Source organism: Pipistrellus kuhlii, unplaced genomic scaffold (genome assembly GCF_014108245.1).
Source record: "Pipistrellus kuhlii isolate mPipKuh1 unplaced genomic scaffold, mPipKuh1.p scaffold_m20_p_4, whole genome shotgun sequence".
Taxonomy (NCBI): domain Eukaryota; kingdom Metazoa; phylum Chordata; class Mammalia; order Chiroptera; family Vespertilionidae; genus Pipistrellus; species Pipistrellus kuhlii.
The window spans coordinates 30,896,884-30,920,494 of record NW_023425540.1 but is presented as its reverse complement, the minus strand read 5'-3'; the positions used below and the strand labels follow the sequence as shown (position 1 = coordinate 30,920,494).

The 23,611-nt window shown below is 46.1% G+C and overlaps 1 protein-coding gene across 3 annotated transcripts in view; it reads right to left on the bottom strand.

The window, feature by feature from the left end:
• The window catches only part of MAST4 (microtubule associated serine/threonine kinase family member 4), a 505,205-nt gene extending 483,479 nt beyond the window's left edge, over positions 1 to 21,726 (bottom strand). For 2 of the 3 annotated variants that reach the window (XM_045571483.1, XM_045571484.1), the window contains exon 1: positions 21,075 to 21,725. In XM_045571483.1, the coding sequence (XP_045427439.1) occupies positions 21,075 to 21,434 (360 nt within the window). In that variant the 5' untranslated portion in view covers positions 21,435 to 21,725. Of the gene's footprint in view, positions 1 to 21,074 lie in introns of all 3 variants that reach the window. The other variant, XM_036408807.2, reaches the window with a different exon arrangement.
• Positions 21,727 to 23,611: the final 1,885 nt, after the last annotated feature.

The window sequence follows — 23,611 nt, the reverse complement described above, 5'->3', positions numbered from 1 at the left end:
TTTTTTTTTTTTTTAAGTCACTAACAATAAATGGGTAAAGCTGTTCATGGGTAACTTTAGGGAAAAAGTTAACATCTTTCTGCTCTTTTGGACCCGCCATGGGAAAAAGCCCTGGTTTTGGAAGCAAACAAACCATGAGCAAGTTATCTCTGTGAGCTTCCCTTTCCGTGACTGTGACATGGAGATATCCCCCACCTGCCTTGCAAGATCACGGGTAAGTTTTAAAGATATAATGTGCCCAGCACATAGTAGGCCTTCAATAAGGCATATGCTGAAATGCTTTACAAACATTTCCAAAAGCTAGATAGCCAGAGAGTTGCGTCTAATTAACAGCATCAGAAAACCCAAATCTTGAGGTAATGCCCCTGGTTGCAGTTGAAGATAATTTCAGTGCAAAATGCCCAACTTGAATGTCCCCATTTACCTTCAGGAAGAAATTTGATCAGATCATTAAAAACATGTAATGCTCTTCTTTCAGCCCAGGTATGAAAGTGCAAGGTGTCAATTTTCAAGGCTCAGCTGCCCTGGTTGAAACTACTTTTTCCTGGCTTCATACGTTGTTATAGTGCCAATTACACAGACAATTCAACACTGCAATTCAGCAACCAATTGTGAAGAAGAGCCACCAGCAATGCTGTCGGAAATTAATCAGTAACAGGAAAGAAGGGGGAGCTACTTACCAACTGTTTACACAAAGAAGTCTTGGTCTTTTCAGAATTTGCTTTTTCGAGCATTTTTAAGTGTTTGCCCCTTCCTGGGATGAGGTACAAAGAGGCCCACATCCAGTCACACAAAGGCCCCTGCCAGCTGCTCTTCACGGGATCCTGAGAGCAAACCCTGGCTCCCCAGGGCCTCGGGGAACTTGGCAATCCAGAAAGGACACCCTTCACCTCCAAGGAGGCCGCCTGGGGGCCGCGGGCTTCGCCCTGGCCTGGACCAGCACTCGCAGGAGTTACGGGAGGAGAACCAGGAGCCCTGCACACCTCCCTTGATGTCCAGCCAGCCTAAACTGGTCTTGCTCCAGGCAGTTCTGCCTAACTAGTGACAACTGGCCAGTCAGCAGTGCAGACTCCTAGACACTGGTTCTTACATATAACTTGAATACATAATACTTAAAGGTCATCTCTTTTTTGAATCCCACTCTGAGTCACTCACCTTGACAGGAGGGAAAGGATGAGTGGGGAAAATTCCGTCTCTGCCCACATCCTGTTCCACCTGCATCAGCCTGGCACTCATTTCAGAGCCTCAACCTCCCTTACTACATTGTCAAGTTTCCTCTGTGCAGTTATGTATTCAAGAAAGATTTATTGCATGCTGAGCTGCTGCAGCTACGAAGATAAATAAGACAGGGTCTCTGCTGGTGAGTAGCTTGTAGTTGGGCGAGGGGGAAAGACATCCCAACACTACGAGGTCAGTGCATCAACAGGCAGGGCGATGCCCAAAGCAGGAAGTCAGTGATTTGCTGGGGGCCGAACAAGGCGAGGAAAAGGTGGAAGCGAGGCCCCAGAGCTGGGAGAAGCTGAGCCCTTGGTGCCTTCTTCTGATTTGTCTGGACCACCACACTAATTTCTATTAATGGGACACAGGAGGGCAGGACCCAGATTAAGTTTATGAGCTATCAAACCTCATCTAGGTATGTTCATGAGTACAACGGGTCTGAAACCTCAATTCACAAAGTCAGGAGTAAAAAAAGAAACACACAAAAAAAACACACACATAAAACCACTCTTTTCTTGAAATCAAATTAATTCTGATTCCAAGGCCCATCGTAAGGCATGCAGTTGCTCTTGGGTGTCACTCAAAGGAAAGCCTAGCATGCCCACTGCTGAGGCTTCTGGCCTACCGACCCCAAAGGCCCTGGAAATCCAGCACAGCTGTGCCCAGGCCCCCAACTTGGCACTGGAATCCTTGCCAAAGCAGGCAGCCTGGGTGTCTAAAACCAAGCCTTCCCGGGAAGCGGCCAGCGGCCTCCTCCCTCACCTCATGCTGCCACAAGAGATGTTCACTGAATCCCAACCCCCGTGCCCAGAACCCACCAACCTTAACCCCTTCCCGATCCGGGAACCTGCTTCCTTCCTCTCCCTGCTCTCAGAGAGAAACAGCCTGCACCCCAGGCAGCACAGGGGTGTCTCTTCTAAGGCTGTAGGCTTTTTATAAAGAGTCTGAGAAGAACCTCTGCTTCTCACTGCTTCAGTTTTCGGCAACGCAAATATCCCCAAGGCAAGGAATTACAACCGTCACAGCTCCTGCTTAAAAACCAGAGAAGGGAAAAAGCAAAGAACAAGGCACAGGTTTAATCACTTTAAAAAAATTTATTCTGCCACATGAGCCCCCCCCCACCCCCACCCTGAACACGGCATCTGAAAGGAGGTCCTGTCTGTAGATGCAGATAAAACCACCCCTCATGGAGGCAACCCCACCACTTCCAGCCGAAGAGACCCTGCCGAGGGTCTCACATCATGCCGGGACCCCATGCCACACAAGGACTGCATGTCACACAGGGCCCCCACACTGGTAGACCATGATTGGCAATCACTAATGTTTTGGTGAAGGAGTTTCCCCCCACGCTTGCAGAAACTTGAAGGAGCCCGATAACGCCCTGAGAATTTGGTAAAGAGTGGGTTTTTGGTAAAAAGTGAGCTGACTCACTTCCCTCCCCGCCTGCAAACACTGGGAATGAGCTACCCTGACAGGTTTGACGCCTGAAGAAACTGCCTTATAAAATCACAGGATGTGCCTCATAAAATCCAGGCTGTGGAAGCGGAGGACTGGCAGCCAGTCCACATGGCTCAGAGGCCCAGGGAGCTCGGGTCAGGATACGCCTCAGGCACAGGGTAAGTTCTCAGCCCTGGGGGCACATCCCTGGCAGAGGCCACAATTCTGCAGAAGACCCAGACGGTGAGAGCATCCCTAAGAAGTGTTTCAAATGCATTTTGAGGAGGAAGAAGAAGGAGTAAAAAAAATGATGGAGGGAGTGTTTTAAGTTCCTGCTGGGCCAAAAACATCATTGCTCTAAACTTGGCAAATTTCAAGTAACGAAGAACTGAAAGATATCCCAAAGCAAGAAAAGGGCTGGTTTCAAGAGATGCTACCAAAAATGGCTTACCTCGTAAATTCTCACCAAACATACTCTCTCCCCAAATTCTACCCCACAAACAAAACCTAAAAGTTCCTGAAGACAGTGGCTAAGAAAATATTAATTGTAAATATTGCTTAATTATCTAGGGCAGCGGTCGGCAAACTATGGCTCACAAGCTACATGTGGCTCTTTGGCCCCTTGAGTTTTTAGCAAAGGCCAGCTTAGGAGTACCCTAATTAAGTTAATAACAATGTACCTACCTATATAGTTCAAGTTTAAAAAATGTGGCTCTCAAAAGAAATTTCAATCGTTGTACTGTTGATATTTGGCTCTGATGACTAATGAGTTTGCCAACCACTGATCTAGGGAAATATGAATCTTTAAAAAAATATTCTTGATTAGAAATTATGCAGCCATTAGTAAGCTGGTTTTAGAAAAATACTACATCCTGGTAATATATTTTTGTATCAGTCGTTTTAAATTCCACAGGCTCAAAGAGATAACCATACGCATGTAGAAAAACAATCCTGCCAATTACTATTGCTTCTAAATATTATTACTTTTAAAGAGAAAAACAGGAGGCTTTCCTAAAACTCCTGACATATAGAAGGAATACTCTGAGAGGGCCAATCATTTCATCCGGTTCAATGTTCTTTCCTCCTGTCCAATGCTTACTAGGACATCTTCAAGCCGCCAGGAAAGCCACGTCTAGATAAAGCCCATCGGGTGGATGACTCTGTACTTCAGTCTGAGTCTCATTTTCACGTGTTGACAAGGCACTGTGCACATTCAGGCCAACTCGCTCTGTGTGCACTCTGACTGCTAACCCGGCTGTCTGTGGCTTTAGGCACTGACCAGATTTTTTATGTCTTTTGCATCTCCCTTCCCTCCAAGCCTCCAGCTCCTACAGAGCTTTGCAAGAAAGAGGTTCAATACATACCTCCTGATGTGCCAAAGGAGAACCATGTGCACTTTCACACCAGCTGTGCCCACAGCAAGAAGGACGACTGGACCTCCCCTCCATCAAAGCCACCTTCACCCGCACTTATTATTGAAACACATGCTAAGATAACACTGGTGAATCCCAGTATCCCACTCCCACCTATCCAGTACTCCATAATATTTCCTCCCTTTCTGCCTTCAAATGTGTAGGCCAGCAGGCAAAGGAAGAAAGATAGGCACTTCAAAAAAAGAAACTCAAGAAGGTTTCTTCACTCAGCTCACTCACTACCCTGAACAGCAATAATGCCAGACACATCGCTCCAGTTCGCCAAGTGCAGGTTAAAATGAGCCCCACACCCCAAATCCCACTGCAATAAAGCCCTGGTGTTGTACAGTATCATAAGTAAGCAACTGATTCAACACAACTGAAAGTTACTTCCTCAAAAGCCAAATTACTCTGCATGCCCCAGACCTTAAGCACATGTGTCAAACACAAGGCCCGGGGGCCAAATCCGTCCTGCCAGGCCTTGCAATGTGGCCCGCACCGCGCTGTCATCACTGCACTCCGCTGCGTTTCCATCACAATGACAGTTTATGACTGTTCAGTAAACCATTCGGCCCGCGATTTAGGCTGGATTTTAGATTTTGGCCCCTTCTCTGATTGAGTTCGACACCCCTACCTTAAGGTAATGCTTCAAAGCCATCGGTCTGTATTGCCAGTTTAGAAACAAAATTTGGAACACTCCTGAAATTTAACTTTTAAAAAAATGATATCTCAGCCCTGGCTGGTTTGGCTCAGTGGATAGAGCTTTGACCTGGGACCAAAGGCTCCCAGGTTCGATTCTGGTCAAGGGCACAAGCCTGGGTTGCCAGCTCCATCCCCAGTGGGGGGTGTGCAGGAGGCAGCCAATCAATGATTCTTTCTCATCAACGATGTTTCTATCTCTCCCTCTCCCTTCCACTCTGAAATCAATAAAAATATATTTTAAAATAAATGAATAAATAAAAAACAACATTTCGGCCCAGCTGATATGGCTCAATGATTGAGCGTTGACCTATGAACCAGAGGTCAAAGTTTGATTCCCAGTCAGAGAACATGCCTGGGTTGCAGGCTTGATCCCCCAAAGTAAGGCAGGGAGGGAAGGGGAAGTAAAGCGAGGGAAGGGGTGTGCAGGAGGCAGCTGATCAATGATTCTCTCTCATCACTGATGTTTCTATCTCTCTCTTCCTCTCTGAAATCAATAAAAATATATATTTTTTTAAAAAACACTACATTAAGTGGCAATTCTATTACAGAATCTGCCACTTTTCATCCAAGCCCACAGAGAAAGCAGCAGTGGTAATTAAATTTACATCCTTGGATGTCCTTAAGTGTCAAAATAATTTCTAAAAACTGCAGGTAATGGTATCTGAACAATTGGAGACACTACCCATCTGATTATAGGTTCTTCAGGAGCAGAAAGAGAGCATCCCTGGTGTTTCTCAGCGGGGCTCATACCCACCATGATGGAGTCACTCGGTAAGCCTGTATTTATCATTTTAAAAATCTGTTTAGCTTTCTTTTTAATTACCGCAGACAATCTCTAAGGAGACACTGAGCGGGGCTCTGCTGGAGTCAGCCCCATTGCTGGAAATGCTATAAACAATCTTGATGGGCCTTCCCCATCTCTTTAAAAGAACAAATTACACTAATCCCACGCAGCCTTAACCATCTACTGAGAGGCGGGCAGGGGAAAACCGGAAGCCAGGAGAAAAAGAAAACAAGCAGCTCCTGGCATAATGAATAAAAACTTCCTCTGATTAGAGTGATGAGGCCACCCATCCTCAGACTGTGGGTTCAGAAGAGAAAAGGGTCCCTAAAAACACACATGCAAGTGACAGGCCCCCAGTGGAATGAGGACACATGGCAATTACTTAAAGCTTCATCTACAGGAACTATCCTATCATCTGAGTTAAATTGGAAGAAAAAGCATGGGAGAATGTAATGTCTGCTGGTGAGGGAGAGACAAGACCATGCAAATTAGAACATCATGTGTTCTATGAACCAATTTTATAACACACAAAAAAAATGTTTGGGGCAGCCAAAACCGGTTTGGCTCAGTGGATAGAGAGTCGGCCTGCGGACTGAAAGGTCCCAGGTTCGATTCCAGTCAAGGGCATGTACCTTGGTTGCAGGCACATCCCCAATAGGGGGTGTGCAAGTGGCAGCTGATTGAAGATTCTCTCTCATCGATGTTTCTAACTCTTTATCCCTCTCTCTTCCTCTCTGTAAAAAATCAATAAAATATATATTTTTTTAAATGTTTGGGACATAAATGGTCCCTACATTAATAGTACTTGGTGAAGTTAAGGCATTCTGATTGGTTTTCTGAAATAACCACCTTCTACATTATTTTTAATTGAGTATAACTGACATACAACTTTATATTCGTTTCAGGTGTACATGATTTGCTATTCATATCTACTGTGAATGGTCATCACCATCAGTCTAGTTAACATCCATCATCATTCCTAGTTACAAAATTATCTTCATGTGATGAGAACCTTTAAAATCGCTCCCAGTTCTGAGTATATGATACAGTTAACTATAGTCACCAGGCGTTACAATACATCCTCACAGCGTAGAAATGAACAGGAAAGTGGCAGGAGATATTGCTTTGGGTTAAATGGATTTGCCCCAAATATCGGGTCTAGTAACAATTAATGTCATTTTATAACATTCGTTTAAATAGGAAGGAGCCGGAAAGACAAAGAAAGGGCACTACCACATCTCCAAGCAGACGCCCAGAGCCACCACGTAGCTGGCTTGAATCTTCCAACTCACCTGTTCCCTAACTCAGAACACCTGGGAGGCAGGTCAGCTCATCCAGGTGTGCAAATGTTGAGAATTACCAGCCAACGTACTCATGGCTCATGGTAGTGCAACCTCCAGTGCCCCCAACACAGTAGAAAAGAAAGACTCGCCCACAGCCAGAAGCCTAAGGCAAACAGAAAGCCAGCAGTAGCACCCCTCAGCGGGCAGGAGCACTGGCAGAGCCGAAGGCCCAGGCCCTGGTTCCAGTCTGGCCAAGGAAAACTTAAGGCAGCGTGCAAAGCAGCCTTGCCCTTCCAGACCTAAGATGCTACTTTCTTCACTGTGTCCAGCACCATCATCCCATTTCCAGGACTTTATCATCCATTCTTAAAGTTAAGTAGGCTTTTGTAGGCTGATGTGGAAGCTGAATCGCTATTTAAAACTATCTCTATGAGACTTTGCACTCCAAGTTCCACACCACTGACTTTCAAACAAACCGAAGACAACACTGAAAGCTCAGGCTAACAGCTTAGGATGGAGCCACCAGCCTCTGGTTAAAACAATAGTAATAAATAATAAATTTTAAAAAATCAGTTGGCTGATAAAAAGCAACTTTTCCTTGATGGATTCTGATTTTTTACTTTTTTATTTGTTTTTCAATTATGGTTGACATATATGAGTTTCAAGTGTACAGCAGAGTGATTAGAAATTTATATAGCGTACAAAGTGACCACCTTCGTAAGTTTATTACCCACCTGACACCACACATAGTTATTGGAAGTACCCATCTCACATCATACAGTTATTAGAATATTATTAACTATGTTCCCTATGCTGTACTTTACATCCCCATGACTGTTTATATAACTGATAATTTATGCATCTTAATCCCTTTCACCTTTTCCACCCAGCCCCCGCTTCCATCCCCAACCACCACCACCATCTGGCAACCATCACAATGTTCTCTATATGACAGATTCAGATTAACTTTGCAAACAAACTTTAATCCACTTCCAGGCCTGAGCAGAGAGGATCCTGAACGTACAGGCTGGGGGAGCAGAGACCATATAAATTTTTGAAATGAAAGAATAATGATTTTTAAACATCAGACGCTGTCAGTCCAACACACAGGAATGACACACCTGTGATGTGGCCACTAGAGTAATTCCAGGCAGCAAGCAGATCACAAACCCAAGTGTTTTCTGTTTCAAGCCTGCAGTAAGAAAGCAGGTTCTGAGGAGAAAGATCTACTACTCTGTTTCCCCGAAAATAAGACAGTGTCTTATATTAATTTTTTCTCCCAAAGTTGTGCTAGGTCTTATTTTCGGAGGATGTCTTATTTTCGGGGAAACACGGGTAGTAGTTCTGCAGTCTCTGGGAGCTAGTGCACCAAAAACCATGCTTTCTAGTTTCCTGGAACAATAACAATAATGTCTGGTGTGCACAACAGTAAGGTGCAGTGTCCAGAGAATGCACAGCTGACTCATCACCCAGAATAAAATCCCCTTGCAGGGACTAGCAGGTACCCTCCACGTTTTTTCTGATGACTGACAGGAACATACCAAATCATTTTAAAAGATGAATAGAAATGGAACATATAAGTAAACCATATTTCTTCTGCATGCTCACATCACCATAAGCTGAAAGGAAGAATCCATGAGTAAGTGTACTTGAGAGAATTCCTTTAAGTACATGTTTCTATTCACAAATCAGAAAACACAATTGACTATCAGGTTTGTCAAAAGAAACATGTGGCTGAACAGTTCTATAACAGATTACATACCAATGACAACTTTAAGGTTTTAAATGAATGTTTCTATAGTAAGAGGAAATCACACTGGCACTGAAGCTAAAAGGACCGCTTATTTCATCACCTATAAAGACCATGGGGGCTAATAATTTGCCCAGTAAGAAGCCAAGGCAAAGTTCAGACCTCCCAACTGCTATACCAACTCTCCCCATAAAATTGCCAGAAATCCTGTAACCCATTTCCACTGATAGCAGTTTTATCCTGAGCACTAATGAGTAAAACCCAGTGTTACTGCTAATATTTTAAGGTGAATTGTTACTATATCATCAGAAATTAATTCCTTTAAACATATAGCCAAATGGCTTACTGCTACAAGCATGATTATAATGAATAATCAAAAATTATCTAAACAGAAAACAGTTTACCAAAGTTAACAGGAAAATAAGTATTGATTTATAGTCAGAAACCTTTCATTTGAACAAACCCACTCAACCCATTAAATGGACAATCTGAAACCCAGGATCGGAGCCCTGTTAAATCTTAGCCCTGATATCAATGAAAGTTCTACAGACACTTAATCCAAGCTCTTAAACACCAAATGCACAGGGACCTATCTGCTAAGTGGTGTTTCATTCCTCAATGATCATGCATTCAACCATCACTTACCGAGTGCCACATCTGTGCTCAGCTCTGAGATACGAAGATGACCAAGAGGCTAGGACCTTAGGGAATGCACAGTGTTCTCAATGGTCTTTGTAAACCTGTCCTCTCCCAATCTCTTCCCGCTATTCTCCTCCTCATTTGTGTAACATTGAGAAGATGACTTTGCTACAGCATGGTAATTAAATGAGCAAATGCATGTAAAACACCCAGAATGCTATATTGACACACAATATGCCTCAACTGCCATTCGGTGCAATGGATTAATTACCTACTATATGCCACACACTCTCCCTGCTACAGAGATTTGGGTTGATATGATATTGCTCCCACAAGAGGAACCCACAATGGAGAGAGACAGAGAGAGACAGAGACAGAGACAGAGAGAGAGAGAGAGAGAGAGAGAGAGAGAGAGAGAGAGAGAGAGAGCTGTTACTATTAACTCTACTACAAAAAGAAATGTGTATAAAATGGGAAGGAGTGAACAGTTGAAATAATATCAAAAAAAGCTGTACAAACTATTAAACACCATACAAATACTGACAATATATACACAATGTGGCATATCCCAGGAACAAAGATAATGCAGCAAGATCCTGCTAGTTTCAACTTTTAAAGTTAAAAAAGAATCAAGACTGTCTACTCTTGTTAATAGCACTAGCAATTTCATTCTCACTTTCTACCTCTGCGTACACACTTTTATGTCTTCGATGGTCTTCAGAGATGATTGATGTGCAAAAGGAGAGCCCTAAAGCACTACAAGATGTCCAATCATGTATTAAAAATCTAGCTTGTTCAGCACAGAATAATAAGGCAGGAAAACCATGCCATGACATTCTAAGGCAAAAGGGTAAGCAATAAAGTGAGAAGAAAAAGAGCTCTCAAATTAATTTTTGGTGAATCATAAAATTCAGTAAGCAAATGGCCTTTCTCCCAAACATTCTGTGTACCAAACATTTTATTACCATTTCCCACCAAAGTGGTTCCTCCTTTCTTTTTAAAATTCCAATGACCCAGCTATAGAAGGGAAGAAAGAGGTGGGAGGAAAGAGGGATGAATTAGAACAAGGAGTGACAGGTAACCTAATACACAGAAAGTGATGACTCGGAAATAATTCTAAAGGAATTTAAAACAGTATGATGTTAGCAGGTTACTGAAGTGTCATGTTGCTACTCTACTAGCCTATTAGTCTTATTTCAAAATCCTAGAACTGTTGCCCTCCATGTTCTCCAGGTAGAAATGTTTTCATTTCAAAGCAGAACTCTTGGAAACAAAAGTGATACTGACATTCAAGTAGAGAAAACCAAGAGAGTTCAAAGTCATTTCCATTTTATCCCTTTTCCTCCTATTGTCAGAGAATGGGCACCATGGCCAGGACCCACCCATGTTCACGATGAAAGAGAACTGGGGTCGCTTATTAGGGCAACTTAATGCACAGAGACATAAGACCCAAGAGATTTCAGGGAAATAAGGTGGTACATGAAATAAAATTGACATGGGTAAGATTTCAAATAGCAGATAAATAAGTTAAAGTAGCGGAACCTAGGGCAAAGAGACGCCTGTCTTCCCTACAGGACAAATACCTTTCTTCTCAATCTCCTTCACTCCTGGGCTCACACACTTGCTCAGTCTGTAAAGCACATGTGCCAAATCCGTCCCGCCAGGCCTTGCAATGTGGCCCGCACCGCGCTGTCATCACTGCACTCCGCTGCGTTTCCATCACAATGACAGTTTATGACTGTTCAGTAAACCATTCGGCCCGCGATTTAGGCTGGATTTTAGATTTTGGCCCCTTTTCTGATTGAGTTCGACACCCCTACTGTAAAGTAAGGTGGACACACAGTGGGGTGCTTCTACTTACTGCTCCGATGAAAGCCACAAGAACAGGAAGGTCTCCCCCATAGGGACTTACTCCCCTGAGATGAGCCTGAAGTTCTCGTCCTTAGGTAGAGCTTATTCATGGTCCTTTCTCTCCAAACAACCTACCCTCTTCTCTGGAGCAGTTCTCCCCGTCTTGGCAGCCTCTAAGTGAGTTTTCTCTGAGCCACCCCTCTAAAATGAAGCCTGCCTGGGGTGATGGCTAAAACTAAGCCTCGGGTGATTTCAATTAAGCACTGCAGCTACAACTCAGGGACAAAACAAATCTTGGGAGTTTCTGTGTATGAGAGCCAGACAGATTCCTATGGAACCAATGTATTCATAAAGAACCTGTTTGTAAAAACCATCACTTAACCGTCTACACAACATGGATTTCCCCACACTGCATTGTATTTCAATACCTTAATGTAGGTTAGCCAGTATTGTTTACCCTAAGAAGCCATTTTAAAGTTGCAACTTCTGTGAATATGTTTCAAGGGCAGCGTACAGTGAAAGAGGTTAACCACAATTCTAACCCACTTTTACTCTATTTCCCTCCCATTGATGAGGCACCGGGGCCCTTGCTGTATCACTCACTGAAGGTGTGGCATCTCCACATAAAGAAACGCCCAAAAAATAAAAAAGGAGATATATGTACTACTAAGTGTAATACTTTAAACAATAAAATAAAATTTCAAAAAAGAAACACCCAAAAAACAAATGTTAACATTAGAAGTCTGAGAAATGATGGTATTATTTTTCAAATAAACATAGAAAGGCACAAAACCATCATCCAGGGTTGAACCACCTACCTAACTTCTCAGCTTATTAGAAAAGCAGCTGATCAAGTTCTACATCAGAAACCAAAACACCTGTGAGCTTGCCACTCACCAAAAATGCCGCAAAATTACAAAAATGTCACTGTTCACATGAAAGCCTATGAAATTTAAGAAAACAAAGACAACATGCCAGTCTCCTTCCCACCTCCCCACCTCTCCCTTTCCCCAATATCAGTTCAAAGCATTTAGGCTGACAGGTTCACTGGAAGTAAGTACTATAATCAAAATTATATCGACTGTGTCCAAGAGGGGAATTGATGGGCTAGCAAACAAGTACAGGCTTAGGGTACAAATTTATAAGCTGTCTCAAAGACATGTGTCTGCTTATGAATTCACACCATCACATAAGAGTGAGGCTTTCCTATCAGAGAAGGTGGAGGGGCCAGCAGGAATTTCACACAAGTTCTATACATTGAAATGTAACTTTCGGGGGTGCATTGCTGACCACGGCCCTGAACCAACAGTTCACTTTTAGGGAAGAGTTTTCTCTCCAACCCTGGACGCGCAGGTGACTGCCATCCAATCTCTCCCAGGAATTCTGAACCAGGTGAGCGAATGCTGACGAGAAGGACAAAGAGAGGAAAAGAAACAAGTACACAGCAGCGGCCAGAGAAGGAGATTTCTGCTTAATCATATGTTGTGTTATGCTTTACCCCAAAATAACACTGCCAGATAAGAAACTAGAGACATAAAAGAGAACAAGAATCTTTGAACTAAACAATGCGAAGCTGTGTAAATACCAAGCTGAACAGGTGTGGAGGCAGAGCACAGGGCTGGCAGAAGGGAAATGAACTGCAGTCTCAGGAGGTGCCGGCAGTTGAATTATAGCAAAAGTGCTCCTGGGTGATTTGCATATTTGCCTTAAAACGTGAATTGTTTACACTGTCCCAAAGGGACAATACAGAATTGGGGGGAAGGCAATTTACATACATGAATTCTTGCATTTTTGTGATCTACTGCACTTCTCACGTATTTCCCCTCTGCCAGGTTAGGGTGGCCCCTGGACTACCTGCCTAACCACCCCCACGCCTCCAATTCTCGCTGCAATGCTTATATGAACCAAAATCGGCTTCCAGAAAAATCACTGAGTTTCCTTGTTACTTTCTTCTCAGCCCCTAAATCATTACCTCCAAAGCTTAAGTGTGGAACATGGTCTTCTCACCAGCCTCACCACATGGCTGGCATGCTGCCTTTCGACTAATTCCCGGGGTGTAGCTAGTAATTTACATGGTCATCGAGTCTTTTAGGGCGTTATTTAACAAATGATCACTAAGAGCAGGTTCCACGAGCAAAGGAGAGATAGTGTCTTAATAAAAGGGTTAATGATCCATACACCATAAAACTTTGCTGTTCGTGCACCGTAAGAATGCTCTGTCCATGAAATTAAAAGTGATAACTTACACGACTTACTCATGAATGAAAGGACCTGTCGGGACTACCAACAAACACGCTGGGCGCATGCTCCCTCGGGGAAGGGACCCCTGGGCTCCTGCTAGTCCTGCCCCTGGCACTGATATTCCCCAAGAACCAGCATGGCCATGCTCCGGAACAACAGCAAACTCCATTAATTCTCATAACAAGCCCCGTAATAAATATTGGCAAATATTTATAAATGAGGGAACAGTCTCGGTAGTAATAACCTTTCCAAAGTCACATGGCCTACCCATGGCTGGACCAAGGTCATTAGTCTGTACCCTTAGGCCCTCTCCACAGACCCTGGTCCCAGAGCGGGGAAACGCTGGCTGCCGCCTCTGGAGGGATGAAGGGAGGAGCACCAGCCCTCTCCAGGCAACACTACCAAATGTGATACTGTGGTTATCAAAGGCAGGGGGTGTCTTTCATCTAAAAAGTACTATCATCTCTTCTACGATATACATGTGCATGTGTGCCCACCACTTACACACACACATACATACACACACACACAGAGCACTCAGTTTTCTCTCATGCCAGGCCACCTGGTTAAGGACCCTTCTCATTGTGAGACATTTCAAAGCAGGATTCTTCCAACCACGTGTGCTCTGCACTATGCATGGCCCTAATTCCACCCCCTCACTCACAGGGACAAACTGAAAATCAGCTGCACTCACATCCAGCACCGCTAAGTCTGAGGGGATAGGCAGCTTTGTCACTGGCCCCAAAGCATAGCCAAATATAAGTATTTGACACTTCCGAGAACAGCTCAGGCCAGTGCGGGTAAGGGGGAACGCCTCAGTTCTTTGATGCTCACCCTTCCTTCTCTAGGAAAATCCAAACCAACATGCACACCCTGGTCATCGGTGCTGGCCCAAAGCATCCCCCCTCCTGCCGCCCGAGACTCTCACACAAGTGAGCCATGGCCACTCTGCTCACCTCAAGTAAACGTTCCCCTGCAGTTTACCGATGGAAATGGACCCTCTTTCGAGGCCCTCTTCTCAAGTCCATTCATGTTCATCTAGTTTTCCTTTAAGAAAATGCTAGGTTCCACGCAATATCACAATGAAAAGTAGAATTAGCGTTCACACTAAGTTGGTCTCGTGAGCCGAAACCGGTTTGGCATAGTGGATAGAGCGTTGGCCTGTGGACTGAAAGGACCTGGGTTCGATTCCTGTCAAAGGGCATGTACCTTGGTTGCGGGCACATCCCCAGTGTGTGTGTGTGGGGGGGGGGGTGCAAGAGGCAGCTGGTTGATGTATCTCTCTCATCGACGTTTCTAACTCTCTATCCCTCTCCCTTCCTCTCTGTGTAAAATCAATAATATATATATTTTTTTTAAAAAGACGATGGTCTCTTGAACAGACCAGACTTCTTTTCCTCATGTGTTCCCCTGGAGTGCCTCAACTACCAGGAAGGAGCCCCCTGGACCCTCCACAAAGCACTTAGTATCATGCCACCTTCTCAGGTGATCCATTCTGACCCTGGGACGTTTAAATACCAGCGGTTCCTAATAGGAGGCCTTCATGCTGCCTGACCTGCCCAGCATGCAAATCCGACCATGGCCCTGCCTTGCTTCGAATCCTTCTGTGGCTCCCCGTGCCCTTAGAGGAAAGTCCAAAAGGCTCTGTATGCCCCGGGGGCTGCTTCTCTTTGCAGCATCACCTAATGCCATGCTCTCCTCGCCACCTTGCCAAGCAGACCCACCATCCTCTCTCCTGTTTTGGGGCTCCTGCTACCTGCATCAGTCCTGTCTCTCCCCTTCTCCCACCTAGCTCCTCCTTGTCCTTCAGATATCAGCTCAAACGTCAATATCCTCGGGGAGGCAGTTCTCCCAGACTACATGAATTACACAGGATCGTCTCACACCCCTCAGAGCCTGTTCCTCATATACCAGTTAATACCTTTGAAACCAATCGTATCTAATAAAGAGGGAATATGCTAATTAAATCTCACACCTTCTCAAAGATGGTGGTGCCCACAGCCAATAGGAGTAAATATGCTAATTGACTGACCCACCCTCAAAGACGGTGGTGCCCACAACCACAAGATGGCAGCACCCAGTACCCTCAGCCCCTCAGCCACCCAAAGCCAGCCAAAGGCACAGGCAAGCCTCATATATCAGCTGCCCAGCCATCCAGGGCTGCCCAAGGCTCATGTAACCAAGGCTGGCCAAGGCTTGTGCAGCCAGCAGTGGCAGCAGCAGAGATGTGATGGGGCGTCACCTTCTCCTGATTGCCAGGTCACCTCCTCTCCTGAGGGCTCCTGGACTGTGAGAGGGAGCAGGCCAGGCTGAGAAACCTCCCCCGCCAGTACATGAATTTTCATGCACCGGGCCTCTAGTTAATTTATAACCTGTGCTTAGCGACCATCACTTCTACTACACTGGAAGCTTTGTGGGGTCAAAACCATCGCTGTCTTGCCTGCCTTCGTGTCCTCAGTGCCCAGAGCTGACTGACTGATTTTCTGAACTCGTGACTCTTATGGAAGTAATGAGTCAAAAAGCAGACTAAATAATAAATATGCCAAGATTTACGCACTACTTTTTTTTTTTCTCAAAGAATGTAGCTGCTGTGATTAATAAAACTCAAATTCAGTAAAAAGTTTTACTGAATTGATGGTTGTTTTCTGCTACTTATTCTCTTAACCAGTGAGCACTAGAAATTCATCTACTGCATTACTATCACGTGAGGGACCCACCACATCCAAAATGATATCAGAAACAGTCCTCAAACTCCTTTTAATAGAACAGTTAAAAGGCAGCCCATATTGTGCCTATTGTTAATAAGGGACACTGTTTCCAAACCTGTGCCAATAAAACAAACCCTTTAGTGTAACAGAGAGTAAAGGAGACATTCTATACTGAGTTGTAAATCCTTTTGACTACTAAGCCTTTTTTTCTGCCATTCTAAGAACCCATGAAAGTTCCAAGTTCGAATGTGGAGTGAAAAGCAAAGTTAGTACACAAGTCCCTTCACAGGCATTCTGAGTGGATCCTCAGGGGTTTAACTTGGTTCAAAAATTACCTAGAAAAACTGTTCACACATTTTCACTCTGATTGAGGTGGTTTTTGTTTTGTTTTGTTTTTTAATAAAAGATCAAGAAGCTTAAGCAAAAAAATCACTATGGGCAAAGCAATTAAATACACACACACAGTAACCTTCCATCAAATGTATAACTATATTCAAAGATATCACTTTCTCCTCATCATTCAGTTCCTGAGCTCCCAATAATATATTAGAGAACTGTGCCAGGGGTACAGAAACAAACCCACTGCCCTGAGTTTACTGACACACAGCAGACGGCACCGAGGATTTTATTAATCATCACAGGGTTCTTTGGGAAGGGACAGGGAAGAATGCCTAGAACAAAGCTCCGAGATGTGGTCAGAGGAATAACAGTCCAATGCAGATCTTAAATCTGTCAGAAACGCAGCCCACCACCCCTTAACACCCACAGACCCCAAATCCGCAGGCTTCGGGAAGAAGTGCTAAAGTCAGATGAATCATGTGCCATTGCTAACTCTCATGTGTTTGACATTAAGTATATAAAACTACCAGCTTTTATTTGGCTTCACTTTATTGCACTTCACAGATATTGCTTTTTTTTTTATTTTTTTTTTTTTACAAGCTGAAAACAAGATCCTCCACCAGCAAAAAGATTATCACTTGCTTTATTGTGGAGGTCTGGAACGAACCTTGTAAAATCTCCCAGGTCTACCATATATCTATATATTTAAAAGGCTAAGTGTCCATCCAACCGATAGCTATGACACGCGCTGACCACCAGGGGGCAGATGCTCAACATAGGAGCTGCCATGATGTGCACTGGCCATTTAAAAATAAATGGCACCATGGACCTGGTGCCAACAAGCCCCAAGTGGGACACAAGTCCCATCACCACCCTGGAGCGACACCCCACAAAATCACAGCAAATGCTGCCAAGACCCCGTGGCACAAAATGCGGCCCACAGCCCAGCCCGGAAACGGTCACTGTGGGTGCTAGGTAATGACGTCACTTTCCAGTGACGACTAGCCTCCTTGCAGTTTCTTCAGCCCAGGCACACAACTTTCTTTATAGCCAGGTGCAAACATTTTACACTGTAACCAAATGTTTGTGAAGCATTTTCACGTGCCTCATCTCATTTGGTCCTCACAGAAGTCCAGGAGTAGGTAGACAGAAGACACGGTAGAATTCTATTTTCATTAGACAGAAAACAGAGATTTACAAAATTTAGAAACCTGACCTGACTGAAAAGAAGAAATGGTGGACTTCAGGTTTTCTCACTGCGTAGAATATAGTCAAACACTGCTGCAGTTAAATATTTTACCTTTTGTTCTCCCTGTGTGATCTACAATAATAATCTGCTTTGTGTTGATATTAACTGCTGTGTTTCTGACACTTATCTGAAAGAGAAGTTGGGGTGCTTCATTGGGCTGAAAAAAGGTTTAGATAAATCAGAAAGCAAGTCTAATTAAGCAAGTTTATTCTATATATATATATAAAAGGCTACATTGACTCATGCATGCATAATACATATAAAGTTCTCACTGGCGCCAATTGCATATGAGTGTTTCAATCTGCCATTGTCAATTGTGAATTTGGTTGACACTTCTATTATAGAGAAAGGGTGAATAACAATATTAAAATATTTCTTCTAATTAGTTTCCTTTTAATCTGCTCAAATCCGTGCACTGGGGCACTAGTATTGTTTATAAGCACCAAAAGTTTAAAGGGCTGACTGAAGTCTACAAGACTTTGTAAATTTACACAAATATTGACAGTAAAATAATATATCAAATTACACTGTAAACATTACCAGATTTATTGAAAACAGCTTTAACAAAGTTGTCCAAAAAAGCTAGCACTGTACTAATATACTAGAAATTTGAATTTTGTGGCTTTGTAAAATTCATGCAATAAGTCCGTGTAAAAATAACTTTGGTAAAACAATGACTCTCCCAAGTTAGACATAACAATTTAAAAAATCTAAATGAACCTCTTTGCATTTTATGGACTGTACTTAAACCTTTTAGTGCTTTTTACCCAGTGCCTTGCTATAATACAACCTGATACAAAAAAAAAAAAAAAGAAAACTGTTTCCCACCTTATCCTAATAAAATGGAATTGAATAGACAGCCTCAGGGTCTCTGAAAGTATACAGATTAATTATGCACAAATAAAATAAGCCTGCCCAAGCTTATACTTCCATTTCACAAATTTTATCACAAATGAACTTGAAAAATTACTATTTACTTAACACTCAATGCTATATGCTAGATATTATGTTAGGATTAAATTAGATGGTGTGTATAAAATGTCTAACAACTCTATTGCTACTATTCCCACTTAAGAGGTAAAAACAAAACAAAAACTGAGGCTTATGTTAGTTGAATGATCCATAATCCCATAGCTAGTTAAGAGCTGAGAATCAAGCTCAGGTCTTTCACTGAACTGAAACCTGAAACTGAAACCTCTGGAAGAGTGTGTGAGCAGAGAGAGGAGAGCTTTCATTAGATTCCCCAAAAGCCCCCCTCCCAAAAGGTTACGAACCACTGTACCATACCATCACCAGTGTATGAACCAAGAAATGTGCACTGGATTTCAATCCCTTCCACCAGACTATCACTTCCCTAAACCTAAGAGAGGTGTGTGTGTGGCGGGGGGGGGGGGGGCGCAACTTCACAGTTTTTTCACTTTAAAATCTCAAAGCAAATCAAGATTTCCACTTCTAGACAATTTCCCCCGCACCCCCTGCTACAGGTTACCATAAGTTACACAATAAATTGCAACAGTGTATCAGTTTACACCCAAATCTGAGATCTCACAAATATTGAACAATGTCATTTTGTCATTCCACTTTCCACAGTGAGATTCAAGCAACCAATCCTCACTGGCATTACCGGTGAAATAAGCTATCCTGATGTTCACTTCCCGAAATGTAAAAGACTGTCACCTTGGGGCCAGGCAATAAATCGGCTACAGAATCCAGGTCAAAAGTGGGGAGTTCCCAATTTCCCCTGCCTAGAATCTGCAAGACCATGGCGTGTAGCAAAGAGCACCCTCCTCGCTACACAGAAAACAAAGCGCAGCTAACTCTGCCCTCTTCTCCACCAATGACGACAGTACATTAGAATCTAACGGTAAAGCTATGCTAAGGCATACCGCCAGCTGCCCAGAGACAAGGGTGCTCGTTTCCGCAAACTGAGGCAGGTGTCACAGGGCAAACAAATATTTTTAAAAAAAAATTTAAAAAATTAAAAAAAAAAGCATGAAAACACGTGTCTGGCATCCTCAAATGGAGATGCAACCACTGAGGAGCCCAGGTTGAGTCCGTGGTTTGCTCAGGTAGCTCTATGGTGGGTGTGGCACTCAGCCTAACTCCTGCCATCGGGTTCCAAGAACCAATCTGAGCTTTGGATCCAAATTAAATTCCTGATCAGAAAATGGAGATGTGTACGCCTATAAATGATTTTTACCTTGAAGTTCATTGGTCAAATTATTGACTTGAACTTCAGGGGAAGGAAACAACTCACCCAAGTTGCCACAACTCAGGAGCAGAGACAGTTCTAGAAAGCAGTCTCCACACCAGGATCCTTGCCCTCCCCTCCAGGGCAATCAGGGATGAGCCATTGGTACTGCCAGAGACCGGGCTGGACCGACCACCGGTCCTGCCAGGCTAGGACTTGGACTCCTCACGTTGGGCTAGATCTAGTTTTTGCCTCCAGGCTGAGGTCTCAGGGGGCTACTGTCAGGGCAATGGCCTCAGCTTGCAGAATCTCTGATAGAAAAAAAGAGACATTTACTACAGCTAATCCCATCGGAGGGAAGGAAAATACCACTCTGGCACCGAGGAATTAACTTCACAAGGAGGCTGTGTTAGTGTGATGTTTTATTTATGGCTCTGCCTCATCAAGATGACTTCCCCCGCAAGAAACGTCCAAAGCAAACAGTCTTAAAGGCATGGAGAGCCTTATGCTTCCTGAAGTGTCCTCCCTCCAACGGCGAGGGGGAGGGGGAGGGCGAAAGAGGCCGGCGGGGAGGCCTGGGAAAGCGGGCAGAAGACACCCATCACGTGCATGTCAATGTCTGGGATGCAACCCGCAAGTTTTGGATCAACATCCTTCCAAGGAAGCTCGGATGGGCACAGTCCCGGGAAGAAGGTGATCCGTATGAGTTTGGCGACACAGCACACACATCTGGGCGCCCAGTCCAAATGGAAGGAAGCTGCCGAAGGAGCTGGGAGTCCGCAGGGGGAGGGGGGGGGGCCGCCGCGGGGGACCAGCCAGCACCACCCGCGGGCAATCCCGGGCGGGCGGCGCCCCTGAAACGCACCGCGCAGACCGCTCCACCCGCGCTCCACCCGCAACGCCCCATCCCTCCCTCTCACGCCCATCCCGCCAACACACTCCCCCTGGATCCCAGCGCTGGGGTGGAAGGAAAGCCACACCCACTCGGAGAACGAGATGTTAGTTGTGGGGACAAGCCGGGTCTCTGGATCGCATCCATCCGCAGACCCACGACAGCAAACCCAGAAGGCGAGAAGTTTGCCGCTTGGACGTTCTAAAAGCACACGGTCAGGAGGCTCCGGTCACTGCCCCGCTCGGGACGGAGTGCCCGGGGTCCCTCCCCTCCCCATGCCCCCCGTGAGCCCAGCCCAGCCCACCCCCCGCGTGCAGCGTGGAGACCAGGGCTCGCGGGCAGCCGGGACCCCGCGGGCGCAGGGGGAGGCGCGCCCACCTCCTCGTCGTGCTCCTCCTGGGACGCGCTGCTGCCTCGGGGCGCGGGCGGCGCGGCTCCTGCGGGCGGCGGCGGCGCGGAGACTCCGAGCTCCAGCCCCGCGCGGGTGGGAGCCCAGGCGGCGGGCGGCCGGGGACCCAGGGCGCCGCCCGGCGGCGGCGGTGGCGGCGGCGGCCGCGGGCAGGAGAAGCCGCCGGGCTCCCCTTCCTCCGACAGAGTTTCTGAGCCCGAGGAGGACTCGGCCGAGGAAGCGCCCAGCGAGGACGCGGCGGTCGCCGCAGGGGCGGGCGTCCGGGCGCCGTAGCCGCCGCCGCAGCCGCGGGGCACCGGCTCGGGCGCCTCGGAAACTTTCTCCCCCATCGCTCGCCCGCCCGCTCCGGCCCAAAGTGCCCGCGGAGGGCGGCGGGGGCGCGGCGCGCACTCCGGGGAGAGCCCCGGGCTGCTCGGCTCTGGCTCGCGGTCCTGGTCCTGGTCGCTCCCGCCGGCGACTACATGGCCCGGGCACGGTGGCCGGAGCCCGCCGCCAAGTTGGCAGCCGCCCGGGCGCACGGGCCGGTGGGGGTTCCCGCGCGCGGGGACATGCCGGCTGCTGTCCGCGCTCGGCGGCGCCGAACGGTGCCCGCGCGCTGCGCCCCCGCCGCCGGGACTGCGGCTTCCCCGGCAAACCTGCCTGCGGGGCCGAGCGGGGCGGGGAGACGGGCAGCCGGGGCAGCCAATGGCCGGGCGGGCGCGCCGGGGGGCGGGGCCTGGGCGCCCGGGCCGCACGGGCGTCAGGTAGCGGGGCGGGGCGGGGCCGGGCGGAGGGAGGCGGCGGGTCTCCCCGGGGCGCCGGGTCCTGTTGGCTCGCTGGGGCAGCGGCCGCTGGGCGAGGCGCGCGGGCCTCCCGGATCCGAGCCCAAGGCTGGAGTTCTCAACGCAGCGGAGGCGTGGCTGGCGGTCTTGGGAGCGCCCCCGAGGAGGCGGTGAGACCTCGGAGGACTGGACTTTGTTTAGAAAAAGTAGAACCGAGGAAACTGACCAGAAGGAGAAGGAGCGCGACTTTGATGAGAAAGGGAAACACACACACATACTGTCACGCGCACACACACGCACCCACCCGTATTTTGGGGAAGAAAGGGGGAAACTTCGTGGGATAGTGAGTGGGTCCAATCGGAGCCGACCTCCAGTCCCGGATTCTTCATGTAAGCTCCTTGGACCTGTTTCCTTAACTGGAAATGGAGACAGTGATACTTGTGTGGCTATGAGCAGAATTAGAGCAAACATATATATATATAAAGCTTCAGCAGACTGCCTGGCTTAGACACATGGAGAGTTTTCAAAAAGACATTTTTCTTTCTTTATTTCTGTTTACAGAATGAAATGTTAAGTCCTAGAATGTACCTTTGGGAAGGGCGGCGGGGGGAGAGAATGACCAATGATGCTCCTATATTTAATTAGGACCCAGCACCGTGCCAATACTAGGCAATGCTGAATGAGAAAGGGCTCTGTGGCTTCCCATGGCCTGTCTCCCTCACATCAGCTAAGCAGAGGATGGGGAAAGTTCCCATTTCCCGTTTTCTTTCTCCTAGCCCTGCAAGAGGAAGAACTGGGAGCTTCATTTTCCTTCCTTCTCAGAATTAGGAGAAAGAACGCTCACCAAAGGCACCAATAGAATCATGTTAAGCCCTTTCTGGGGCTGGGGGAGGCAGCTTTGGGGGTGATGGGGTGACTTGAATTACTCAGAGGCCAGCCCTCGGTGCCGCAGTGGGAAATAAATGATTCCTGACTGGCTTTCAGCTCCAGCTGTATCCCCAGCTCTGGCAGTGTGACCCAGGATATAAATTCAAACAGATTCAATTCCACAGACGTTGATTGAGATGTGTGCCAGGTGCTTGCAGGGGATACAAAGATGAATAAGGCAGGTTCTCTGCCCTTGAGGAGCTTATGGTCAAGCAAGAGATTGATGTTGCATAATATAGCTCCACTTTCAATTTTTAAAGGCTGAGCGGTGCTACAGGAACAATGTGCCATGGAGAAGAGGAGAGAGTTACAGCAAAACCAGTCACCAGGTCCTCTAGCTCAGTGTTTTTCAACCTTTTTTGGGCAAAGGCACACTTGTTTCATGAAAAAAATCACGAGGCACACCACCATTAGAAAATGTTAAAAAATTTAACTCTGTGCCTATATTGACTATATATAAAGTAATTCTCTTGAATAGGAATCAAATAAACACAAAGAAAGTATTTTATAATTACTTTATTATGAAATATTAAGTAAACAAAATAGTGAAAAATTATAAAATTCTTGTCTTGTCTGCACCTACGGCACATGTGCCGCGGAACAGCGGTTGAAAAACGCTGCTCTAGCTGAGTCCTGGAGAATCTTAGATTTCTCTTTGTCAGAACAGTTTTCCCCAAGGTCCTTAAGAACCAAAGGTCTCTGGCTGAAATTCCCTTCGGCTAATGAGCCCTTTTTATGCTATCACGGTATTTAAAAGCGACACATCATACCAAATGCTTCATCATATTGGACAGCATGCTTTGTCCTGATCCGTCTCC